Source organism: Python bivittatus, unplaced genomic scaffold (genome assembly GCF_059951505.1).
Source record: "Python bivittatus isolate LINGU-HERP-01145 unplaced genomic scaffold, Pbiv_v1 ctg000680_np1212, whole genome shotgun sequence".
NCBI classification, from domain to species: Eukaryota; Metazoa; Chordata; class Lepidosauria; order Squamata; family Pythonidae; genus Python; species Python bivittatus.
In genome coordinates this window covers 8,457,732-8,470,101 of record NW_028277095.1, presented here as the reverse complement: position 1 = coordinate 8,470,101, position 12,370 = coordinate 8,457,732, and the positions used below count along the sequence as shown (strand labels likewise).

Genomic DNA, 12,370 nt, shown 5'->3' with positions numbered 1-12,370 from the left:
TAACTGCGAATGCCGCGAACATCACTGTCCGAGGCAGTTGCTAAACGAGGACTATCTGTAAAGCTGTACATTCCACCAGGAATAGCCAGGGGCAAAAATGGAATTTAGGATAGCAAAACCTTCCACGTATATTTTAACAATGCTGGAAGCTGCGGCACACATCAGCATTACAACATGCTCTTCAAATGAAGCAACCAACGGTTCTACACAAATCTCATACTGCGTCCAAGAGCCCAGGCACTAAGGTGTGCTAATATATCAAGGCAGACAGAGTAACAAGCAATTGTTTCCTTCTGAAAAACTGACACACCTATTTTTACAACCCACACTGACAGCCAAACGTAGGGTTGTAAGGACTCCTTTGATGTCTGAACACTTCATATAATATAAGAACCACAGGAGCGTCATCGTGTCACAGCCCTCTTGATTGTCTGTAATGACATCTAGCCTAGAAGTTCAGCATCTCTGGGACAGCAAGGGCACATTATATGCAACAGGCATCCGGTATTTTTTTCCCTCCAGTTTTCATTCAATTTGATATAAATGACTAGGTTCAGAAGTTCCTTCAAAGAAGAAGAGAGTCTTGATGAAATTCTCAAGGACTAAGTGTGACATCCTTGCCCCTGTTTATTGATGAGGTGTGCAAACATCCTGCCTTTCACTGCACACTCTTCTCTCTAATAGCCTGCACCTTCCCTGGCTTCCCACACTTTCATTCAAAGCAGAGGATTGACCAGGCTCGCCCGTGCCCAAACCCAAGAGAGCAATGAGAGCTTCTCCTTCAGGTTCGTAGAGCACTCTTCCAAAGCCCTTTAGATCTCTGGCTCCAGGAGCAAGTACAGCATGGCCTCCCATATACATGGTTCAAGTTTTCTTATGTGGAAAGAAGAGCTGCCGGACCCCAAAATGCACGAGATATGAAGCAGCAGCATCCCACATCTCACACAAGAGCTTGGAAGTCAATGAAAGTCAGGAGAATAAAATAGCAATTGTATTTCATTACTAAGTATTGAAGTCCTCTGTGTGACTCGGCAGCTGCAACACAGCTTTCCTTTCCCCACTGCTGCAAAACATCAGCAGGACCACCACTTGATTAGTAACAGAGAGCCATTTCAGCAGAGATTAGTGCTACCCTTTGATCTACATGCTCCTGGCACTCATCCTAACCCTGCCCACAAACAACACCAAACAGCTCCAACAAAGGCTCACCAATTTAGATCCAGGAAGTTGAGCTTGGCTTGCAGGATCAAGAGATTCAATCAAGCCTTCCCCATCTTGGTGTCATCCCCAGACAGTGGGGGTCACCCTCTCCACGAGTTGCAGACCCCATGAGTGAAGGACACCAAGTTGAAGAAGGCTAGGTTGAATCTATACAAAGATTGTAGACACCCTCAAGAGCTGGGGAGAAGGGTGCATGAGAAGACTACGGTTGGAGGCAGAAGGTGTGGGTTCTCCCACCCCAGATCTTGGAAGATGCCCTCAAGGCACCATTTGTGGAAGTCCTGTAGTTCAACTGCAGTCTGATTTTCCTCCTTAGCACAACTAGGTGGTCAGTACCAGGCCTGAGAAAGACTCTGCACCAAGTTTTTTTTAGATTGATGGAGGACTATCACACACTGACACTCTCTCCCACCCCAAGAATAAGAGCAACACTTCAAACTGCGGAAGTAGACAACCCAGTTGCCTTCAACTCCCATAAGCTCCAGGCAGTCTGGTCACTGGAAAGGGATTGTGGGTGCTGTAGTTTAAGGCACTAGGTTACCTCCCACTGCACTACTATATTTCCTACTCTGATGAGCACAATTTGTGCTGCCAAATTTTTCAGTGACTGCATTTTAGTGACAGGGAACATGAGACTCCAGCTGCAGCCCAGAAAAGCTACTGCCAATGAGGAGAGAGATGGGCTCAGCATATGGCTGCTGTATGTACCAATAAGAAATTAGCTCAATGTTCTGTGAGGATCTTTATGAAAGTTGATGGCTACTTCCGAAAACATGTTTTTTTCATCCTAAGGATTCCAGATGTGGAGGCCCAACAGCATATTGGGATAGCAGGAAAAATCCGAAGGATCTGCTGCCTCCTTCCCATCTCCCATCAGCTGTGCCCAAAGATAACTTTCAAAGCCAAAGTTTTAAGGCCACACAGAGAAAGGACATGACTGCTTACTGGAATCACCATTGATTAACTAGAGGTGCCCCCCTCATTGCTTTACAGAATGACCAACTTGAAAGGGGTCACTGAGGACACTAAGTCCCACCTTCCTGTGCAGGAACTCCAATGATCAGCCTTCCTAGCAGCAAATGATTCTCCAGCTTTGCTTGAATGCTTCCAGCAAAGAGGTGCCCATCACCTCTTTGAATCGCTGGTCCCACTGTTCTTACTTGTCCTAACAGAATTGGAATCTTCCATCCCATACTTTAAATCCATCATTCTATATCTTGCACTCTGATGAGACGTAAGAGACACCAGCCTTCTCTGTGGTATCCTTTTAGGCATCCTTCTGCAGTCATCTTCTTACCAGGCTAAACATCCCCAGCTCCTTCAAGTTCTCCTGGTAAGTCCCTTGTCTCCTGATCATCTTCACTGCCCTTCTCTGAACCAGGTCCAGTTTCTCTGAATCCTTCTTAAAATGTGAGGCCCAGAAGAACCTGGTCAGTTACTATAATAAAAGGATCACTACTTCAGCACATTAAAAGCCCAACCATCATCAGCAGAAACATTTTACTAAGTGCATAAGGGGTGCACCATGATGGATCCAAACATACAATCAAAACAGAGCTGAAAGAGAGGAATGTCACTTGTTCTAGGTCATCACGGAACTGCCAGTCCTGATGAAGTCATTCCGCCTGGCAGAAATGAGGATGAGGAACAAGAAAGGCGCTGCTCTCACATAGGTGGTACCAGACGCTTGCCTCCTTTGTTAGCAAAATGTTTCCAAAGAAACAGTGATGGAGCAAACGCTGACACCAAAGTTTTTCTCAGCAGCATCAACACCACTGGAAGCCGCCAAACAAGATGCCACTGAAAGCCGCTGTGAGAAAAATCAACCACAAAGATGTCTGGAACCGCACCTGCATATTTTAGCAATGAGTAAGCAATGCCCTCCAAAAGTATGTTGGAAAAACCGCTGGAGTTTGTTCGACAGGGATCAAGGAGATTAAGAGAGAAGGTTACGTAAGACTTTTGGGCAGGAATAGTGTTTGGGGGTTAGCAGGGAGGAAAGAATTCCCTTCTCTAAATGAAACATGGGAAAGCTTCACCCAGGTGTCAGACTAGCTGGCCTTTTCCAGGGTTTAAACTTTTCCTTACAAGTATATAAAGGTTGTGAAGGCAACACCTGGATCACTTGTTTTTAGCATTCTACTGATGCCAAAAAGATCCAGTCTTCCCTGAGCCTGCTTTAGAGTGGTTTTACCATGGGGTCCTGGCTGCACAACCCCAAGGTAAAGTTCTCCAGTGCACGGTTCTGAATAACATCCAATCCCCACATTGTGATAGAGCAGCAATCTGCTGAAAGCCACCTGATGTATCCCTCAGCCTAGCAGCTGCACTTCTTAAAAGACGGCTATCAACAAAAGCCAGGCTATTATTTATCTGACACGAGGCAACTGTGGCTAGCTTGCAGGGGTAGAGAGCTTCTTCAGATGATTCCAGAGTGAGCTTCAATGCAAGGGTCAGGTTAATGCCCTGTGCTAAGCCTTAAACTCAAGACTGCAACACTCAACTGCTACATTTGGAGAACACGGTGGGCCAAACAACCCATACACTGGGAGCATAATGTGATGGTCTGGTCCAGACCACATGCAAAGATAACAGCTGAGTTCCCACAAGATGTTGAATTGCAAACCCAACTCCACTGCAGTCTAGTCTAACAGACTATGCAAACCAGTCAGAGGAAATCGCCTGGGCCCTCCAAGCACATGGGGCTATAGCCTTCCCCACCTACAACTGGCCACTAGCCCAATCTACCTGGAAGGCACCTGGCTGGGGATGACTGATGGGGAGCTTTCAAAGCCAAGGCTGTCTTCCATGTATCTGACCCTGAGAGTGGCTCATGGTTAGCACCCAGCCCCATCCTAAGACAAGAGCGACCACTGGTAAAGTTTTAAGATATTACATCTTGTGATGCAATAAACTCACCCCTCAAGGCTGATGTTGTATTCTCCAAGGCATGGCACACCGCCAATAAAACACCTAGAAGAAGAGAATACCCAAGTTAAAAATAATTAAGCGGCTAATTGCAAATACCAGTTGACTTTTAATGCTTGGGTTGTATGACATCACATTGTAGCAACATATTTTAGGAGCTGTTATTTGGGTCTGTTAATGGCCAGACACAAATGGAATTCTGGGAATTGAAGCCCACACATCTTAAGTTGTCACGTTTAAAAAACATAAGCCCTACTGGCTGCTGTGAGGCACACCAACATCGAAGGAATACCTATTTCTGCATCAACATGTAGCGCATGGCAATTGCATGGCAGCAACACATTTTCTTCCTTTAAAATACTGGTGAGGGGGGAATTACACCGGCATTCAGCATGAGTAAATCTGCTTTAAACCCAAACAGCAGCTCTTACCATGACCTACTTTCTAAAGTAGCATTGTATTTGCAAAACCAGTATAGTTATGCATGCATGCATACATTCCAACCGTTTTTCTGGGTCCCATTTGCAGTAAGGAAGCAGACTTGTAATTTCAGTTGAGGGAATGAGCTAGACAAGGGGAAGGAGAGGTTTTGCATAAGAAAAAAGGCAGAGGAGGGGTCCAAAGCTGTTATCGATAGCTGTATCCTGTAAGCCACCTCCCATGGCTGCTTGCTTTAAAAGAGACATGCAGTCGTTATGCACCACCTGATTCCTGGCTAATAATGCAACCCATGTTTTGCAGAATCAGAACTTTGGTTGCTTTTTGCCAAGTGTTTTTCAATCTTGGCAATTTTAAGATGTGTGGACCTCATCTCCTAGAATTCACCAGCCAGCAGGTGGCTTTTAGTGGATTGCTGTTCTATCACAATTTGGGGGTTGGATATTTATTAAGATGTATAGTTTGCTTTGAGGATCTAGCTGAAGTCCACACATCTTAAAGTTGCCAAGGCTGAAAACACTGCTTTAAAGAATCTGAGGGGCCCAGAGACACAATGCACATTTAAGATTCCCTCCTCTCCATTCACACGCCTATAGCTTTCTTCTTACAAAACCCTATCTCAGTATCTGTTTTCTCTGTTGTTTCTTATCCACTGAAGTCAACAGCCTATAAACAGAACTATGTGGGGAAATCCAAAATGTTACAATCTAAGTCCCAAGAGCAATTTCACGTAACATTTTTGTCCCTTGGAGGAAGAGTATTGATTCACCTGACCTTCTCAAATACTGCACCATACTGTGTAAGAACTTTCCATGTCAGGGGTGTATGTGTGTGTGTGTGTGGACCTATTTTCCTTCCCTGTTTTATAAATGTTCTGACACAACACGACAGAACTGGACCTTCTTTTTAAAAAACAAAAACTTTGTCCTAATTTGAGGCAACTGAAACAAACACTTCCTAACAGGTTCTCGCTATCTTGGTGCACTCTACCTGGAACCTTGGGCCACCCGTGCATTTTGCAGTTGCCATAGTTTGTTCTGAATACAACTACTGAAAACTGTTCATGCAATTTCCCTCATCTTGCAGAGGGAGATAAGAGAACCTCTAGTGCAAGTCCTAAAAAAGTCATCTGTTAAACAGTGAAGGACCTCCTGGCCACTGCCCCTAAAACCAAAGTTGATCATGTGTGATGCAGCCTCCCAAGGTTGCCCAACTCATGTCTAGATCAATTCTGTATTTTAGCTGAACCCCATTCCTCAAAAATGCTAACACTTTAAGAGACCTTGTCAATTAAGAAAATTACTGAATGAAACTTCACTAGCAATATCCAGGCCTTAGTTTCTGCCTTTTGATAACATTTGTTGGTTGGAAAGGGTGCTACCAGACTCCTCCTGACTTTTGCCACCACAGACTAACATGGCTCTCCTCCTACAATGTCTACTCGAGACAGGATCCCAGAGAACAGGGAGGAAGACTTCTGAGCAAGGAGCTCATTTGACAGGTGACCAAACCTTCTTGGCAGGATGGCCTGTAAGTTCACAGGGGCTTCTAACATGCTGGAAGGTACAAATGGAGCTCACTGTCATTCCAGCAATAAATGCAATATTCATGCCTCGCATTCTGCCACAGATTTGCCTATTTGAAAAGTAGCCTCCTTTGCTTTAAACCTCATTCTAAAGTAAGTTACAATAAAACCCAAATTACATGTGCAAGTAACAAAGTAGACGCCATGGACCAAGAGTTGTGTTAGCAATGACTTCAGCACACTCAATGCATTGCAATGTAGGCTCAATCCAAAACAGGAATGAATAGATGGGTCTTTGGTTGGTGCTAAAAGCTAACTAGATTTGGTGCAAATTATATGTGTGTGTGTGTGTGTTTCAATAATTGGGATGCTAGTATTGAAATACCCTCTCATAAATTGCTCCATAACAAACAACTGGGAAATGTGGCTCCTTCAAGAGGCTGTTTCTAGTCCTTCTAACTTTCAGGTACGTAGAAGGGAAAATGAGGGAAGTGTAACTAGTAGCCAGGTTTCCACTGTGATGCCTCAGCACCAGAGTGGGAAAAAACAATCTACTGTTGGCACAAAACCGCCTGATCCTGCATGGGGAGGAGGGAGGGAGGTCTAGATTTATGATCCCTTGAAACAGAGACTGTTCTCTTCCCCCATATAAGACTCCTCTTGTTTGCTCACTTCCTCAGCTGTGGAAAGAAGGAAAATAGGACTAACCTGATCACTGTAACAACTCCAAACAACACCCTGGATAACCTTGGCTCACAGCCCACTGACTACAAGGCAGCCCTTGGTTAACCTGAGCAAAGCTCTAGAAAGATGCCAAGAGCATCTCCAGGCATGACAGGAAAGCTTCAGAAGTAATTTCACCAACCTCATCTTTGGGATAATGCTCACCATGAATCAAGCTGAAGCTGCTCTCTAGTTCTGCCAGAGGGTCATACATACAGAAGATAAACATGGCTCTGATGAGCTCCCTTTCTTCTGAATTACTAAGTTTCACCCGGCTCTTTGGAGGAACTGAAGACACAGAATCTCTGGAAAGGAGTCTCCAAACCCTGGAGCTGAGAGGCGGTCCAAGCCTTTTCCTTTGAGACTGCTGGTCTACAACAGTGACTTAAGCCTTTCCCTTTCCCTTTCCCTCTTCTAATGGCACCTCCATCTACTTCCTCTTCTCACAATTTATACTGCTCTTGTTCACCTGGAAATGCAAGAGACAAGACCTACCTCCATATTGTTACAGCCACAGCCTTTCACTAGAGGCATAGACCAGACAGAAGCCCGTGGGTTCGTATTTCATAACTTGTTCAGTCATGACTTATTTCCAGAGGTGAGCAATCTGAGACCCTGAGACTGCATGTAGACCAATTCTGCAGTCACCAGAGATTCTCCAACCACCCCTGCTGAAAATTGGTTTGCTCTTGCCATTTACAGGTGTGCAAAAATCTACTCTGAACTCCAACTATTAAAAAAGGAAAAGAAAGTGCCAACTTTAGTAAGGTAACATGGCCAGGATAGGGAGCCAATGACCATTACTAACAAAAATACTGTATGATTGGCACCAAGCTTCTCAGCTTTTGGGCCCAGTTGAACATTAACTCACCCAGGCGTTGAGTTAGAGGCCTTGAGATCCAGTTCAATATGGTCTTGTAGCTTAAAACATTTCTCCACTACCCAACTGGCTCTGTGCCCCCATGATCTCAAGGGCCATTATCCTTTGGCAGCTCCACTCATTTATTCCTGCTCCAGCTGAGGCCAAGAGGAACCAACCTGAAGCTGTCTTTCAGCAGACCAAATGGAGCTCTCAGGCACTGGCCATTTCCCCCACTGGAGAAAATCCTTACCTTGTACTCCTCTCAGTGCCCGAGCTTCAGATGCTGACTGAACAAGATGCTGCCTGGTGAATTGAGAAAGACTTTTGCTTTTATGGAAGATCTTGGCCTGCACGTGACATTAGGGTCAGCCTGGGACCCTAGACTGCCTTACATTGCATCCCATCAAACAAGACCACAAGACAGAAACCAGCGTGAATCCATTGGGGAGGAGAGAGAAATTGGTGCAAAAAATCCAAAGCCAAGGCCGAGATGTTCTGCCTTTCTCTGCAGATGCTTTCATCTTGAGAGGAGCAAAGATGTTTCCATGAGGGTGTGGGCAGGAAGCTCTGCCACATGCCTGAAAGAACTTTGCCAAGGCAGCAGAATGAGGCACATGCTATAGTGCAGTGGTGTAAAAAGCTGTACTTTGACCCCTTCCCCTCCATTAAATTCTATGCAGAGGAGCCACAGCAAGATGGCAAGGAAGGAGCCAACACCTCCACACTGAGAACTGTGGACCTGCACACCCATGTTGTGTTTGCGGGCTTCTGGGAAGATGCAGAGAGAACTGAGTTGCAAGCCGCACACAAGTTCAGCTGCACCTGCATCCCGAGGGCTGATGCTGCTCCCAGATGACCAGCGGCAGAGAGCAAATTGGCACCCCAGCTGATTAAGGAAGTGCCTCCGTCCAACGTACCACCCACTGGAGAACATAATTCAAAGCAGGTCTAATGAGGACAGGAAGCCCAATCACAAGAGAAGCAGAGCAGCGTGGAAGGAGCGTTTCCTTATTCAGCCATGAAACAAGCTGACTTTTCAAGCTAAGACTGATTTGCCTTGCAGAGGGTAGCAATGCGTCTTCCTCCTAGATAAGTAGCAGAGAAGGCAGCTTTTTCTGCCTCAGTGTGTTGGAGGGATGAGGGCTCCCATCTGTCACACCAGCACCTCTCAATTTTTAACAGTTCTGCAGCAGGAAAAGCAACCTGGGTAAGATATACAATCTCCTCCAACCTGTGTAAGATGTACAAATACCCCCATGATACAGAACATGGTGCAGTTGTATTGTATTATTTTTCATACACAATCTACTCCTTAGTCACATGGAGGGTAAAAATGCATAATTCCATACTGGAGATCACCCATCATGTTTAGTTTCAGAGACCCCAGAAGGCCACATCTGCCTCACCACTCTCACCAAGGGCGAGACATTTTGATTGAATGGTTAACAGTTTGTGACCTATTTTACAACAAGGATGGATTAGGAGGCCACCCAGGGATTACTAGAATCCAGTAGTCTGGAGCAGAGATGCTTTGTCCTTACTATGCAAAATTGTTAAATGCCATTGACTATGATCTAACATACCACAATTTTTCAAACCTTCTAAGAAGTATAATAAGCACATATGATGGTGGACATTGATACATAAACCATGGCATAGCCTCTCCTCTTGATATAAATATTAGAAGATGCTCAGAGATGGAAAATGATTACACATTTCTAGATTTCTTGAGAAAAGAGTATGCTACCAACCCTTGCCCTAGACATTCAAGTTTTGTTCTTTTTATGCTTCCAACATTGCATAAGAAAAGGACAAAACAACATGTTCCTCTTTTCCTCGAGAACTATAGAATGACACTACACTTTTGGCCTGGAGAGGGGCTGATGGTCGTATCTGGTATGGTTGCAGCTAATTATATAAAGATACAAAATGATGTATCTCAGATTGCCATGATCAACTTACTGTTTGGAGGTCTTCTATAAGGAAGTTCTCCAGGTGTGTTGGAGAATTCTCCACCATGTGGCAAGGGCCAATGGGAGCTGCATTGCAGGATGCCAGATTAAGGAAGATCAAAGAGCTTAGCAATAATGGTCTTGGTGGTGTTTACCTACAGGTGACAACAGCACCACTATCACTATACAACTATGGTAAAACAATTAAAAAACTGATTCCTTTACACTCCATCTTTTTTTATGCAATGGGGATTCTCTGTTCCTGCCCTAAAGCTTCAGACTCCCTGTGCTTCTTCTAATCAGGTGGCAACTTTGACAAAGGGACTGGATTGTTTGAAAGGGACCAGCACAAGCTTGGCATATTCCAACCCTTTCAGCAGAAAATACTTGTTTGAGATATGGTAGGAAGTGAATATACTCCACTATGTTTCACTACACAAATGAAATATTTTCTTGAGTTGTCATAATCAGGGGCACTGAGTTAGGGAAGCTGGCATATCAGATCATCATGCAAGAAACAAACAGGTCAGGTGTTCACCAAACATAGCTGGCTAGGATGAGAAACTGAATGTCAAATTGATGATTTAACCCCACAAGGTAATTTTTACATTAAAACATTTATGAACCAGTGATAAGGTGTGAGCGAAGCTCCCTATGCCTGTGAGACTGGAAGAGGGGAAGGGAAGGAAAGAGCGAAGATTATCAACAACATCAACCAACCTCAATTCAGTCCCTCCCAGAAATACACTACTCACAAGCCAACATAGCTTTTTTGACCACACTGTCTTTGGCCTTCACATTTTCAGATTCTCCAGACTGGGGAAGAGAACCAGTTTGATCTAATGCTTAAGGTCCTGGATCAGGACCAGGGAGATTGCGAGTTTTAGTCCCACCTTGGGCATGAAACCAGTGGGGTGACCTTGGGCCAGCCCCTCCCTCTCAGCCCTAGGAAGGAGGCGGACAAGGCGAACCACTTCCAAAAATGCTGCCTAGAAAACTGCAGAGATTTGGCCAGGCAATTGCCAGGAGTTCAGAAGGAAGGCACCAAAAGGCACCAAACCCAAAAGCAAACAGCTACCTCTTCCAAAGCTATATTTATTGCTCTTCTGCTAACAACAGGCCTCCTTTCTTGCATCGCTTACATTAGAGGGCATGACACTTAGGCTCTGGGGCCACATTTTCCCTACAAAACGTGGGATGTAGCCCAAGGGCCTTCCACAAGTTGTGCCAATAAGATGAGGGGAAACTTATTAAACACATGGGGAATAATCACATTATGTCAAGTGAAACTAAGTTTGAATTTAAATTAAATCCTAAATCAAGCACAGTTTTGGCTTGGCTCCATCCATTTGGTGAGGCATGGCTCCTGATTCAAAGGGCTGCAAAACACAGGACAGGCTGAAACTGTTAAGTGCTAATCCCTAGTCACCAGTTAAGGTGATGGGACAGTGCTGGGAATACTGGAAGCCCACAAGCTCTGAGTAAGAGCAAGCAGTACTAAGCACTGTGTTGGAAGGCAGGAGGGGAAAGAGAAAAATGGAAAAAGGACCTGCTACCCAACCTTACTGCCATCTCAGGAAATCCACCACAAAGCACGCCTGATATATGGCCATCGAGTTTCTGGGCCAGTTTTTTCTCTTTTTCCATTAAAATTCCCTGCCTTGTAATACTAGGCCACTGCTTCAAAGGATAAGATCTGGAAATACACAAAACCAATTTCATCTGGCGCTGGTGCTGACAGCTACCCAAATATTTGAAGGCAGTTAATACATAATGAACACTTCCTCAAAAGGTTCTGAGGGCACTTCTAGGTCACACACTTGGGTTTTCTTCAAGCCAAACAACTGTACTTGAGCCCAGATGCTCCCAGTCCAGCGCACGTGTTTGGGTCAAGGATAAAAGTAGTTCTCCAACTCGATGTTAGAAACACCAAGAACCAGCGTGAAGGTGGGACTACCTAGAAGATCCACACTGAACACCAGCTTGTCCACAGAACTCTAGAGAGACTTTGGGCTCAATCTCTACCCACAGATTACTGGGGGGGAGGGTAAAATGAGGGGAAATGAATTCTGAGAGAGATGGATGGATGGATGGATAAAGGGGAAGGGAGGGAGGGAAGGAGGGTCGGTCTGTATTACTCTGACTGCCGAGGGATCAATAGACCACTGAGACGGGTAGAAAGGGAATTTTAAGCAAGGTTGTTCCTCGGTTCACCCTCTTTGGGTTACTGGTGGCATTTCTTTCTGACTGGCAATATTGCCATGAAACTGAGGGGCAGAAGGCTTAATATGTTACCTGCAGCTAGTCAAGGCAAGCCACTCTAATTTGCCCCTTCTAAAGCAGGGATGGGAACCTCCGGAAGATCCTCAGGAAGCATGCACAACATTTGGCGCCCAAGTTACTCATTTCTGAAGACAATGTTTTTGTTTTGCCTTATTTCCCAAAAGAGGGGGCAAAAGAGATGCCTTTACAATGTCTAAAACAAGGTATTCTCAGGACAAGGCAGAGTGATGTCAGTTATCCCCCCTCCCCTAATTGTGGGTCCCATTATCCCCTGCCCTCCACCAGCATGGCTGATAGGAAAGAGGGGTCCAGGGGAGCTGCTGGCCGCGTGCCTTCTGCCTCCGTGCTCTCCCCCGGCCCTCGGCATCCAAACCCTGGAGAACATTTTTACTCAGCAAGAGAAACCAGCCAGTTTCGGTGGCACAAAAGAATCTGCCA

General features: G+C 45.2%; 1 protein-coding gene across 1 annotated transcript in view; it reads right to left on the bottom strand.

The window, feature by feature from the left end:
* TGFA (transforming growth factor alpha) overlaps window positions 1-12,370 on the bottom strand; it is a 39,234-nt gene that overhangs the window by 19,686 nt on the left and 7,178 nt on the right. Inside the window, exon 2 of the mRNA XM_007432087.4 lies at window positions 4,141-4,194. Coding sequence (XP_007432149.1) covers window positions 4,141-4,194 — 54 coding nt within the window. The remainder of the gene's footprint in view (window positions 1-4,140; window positions 4,195-12,370) is intronic.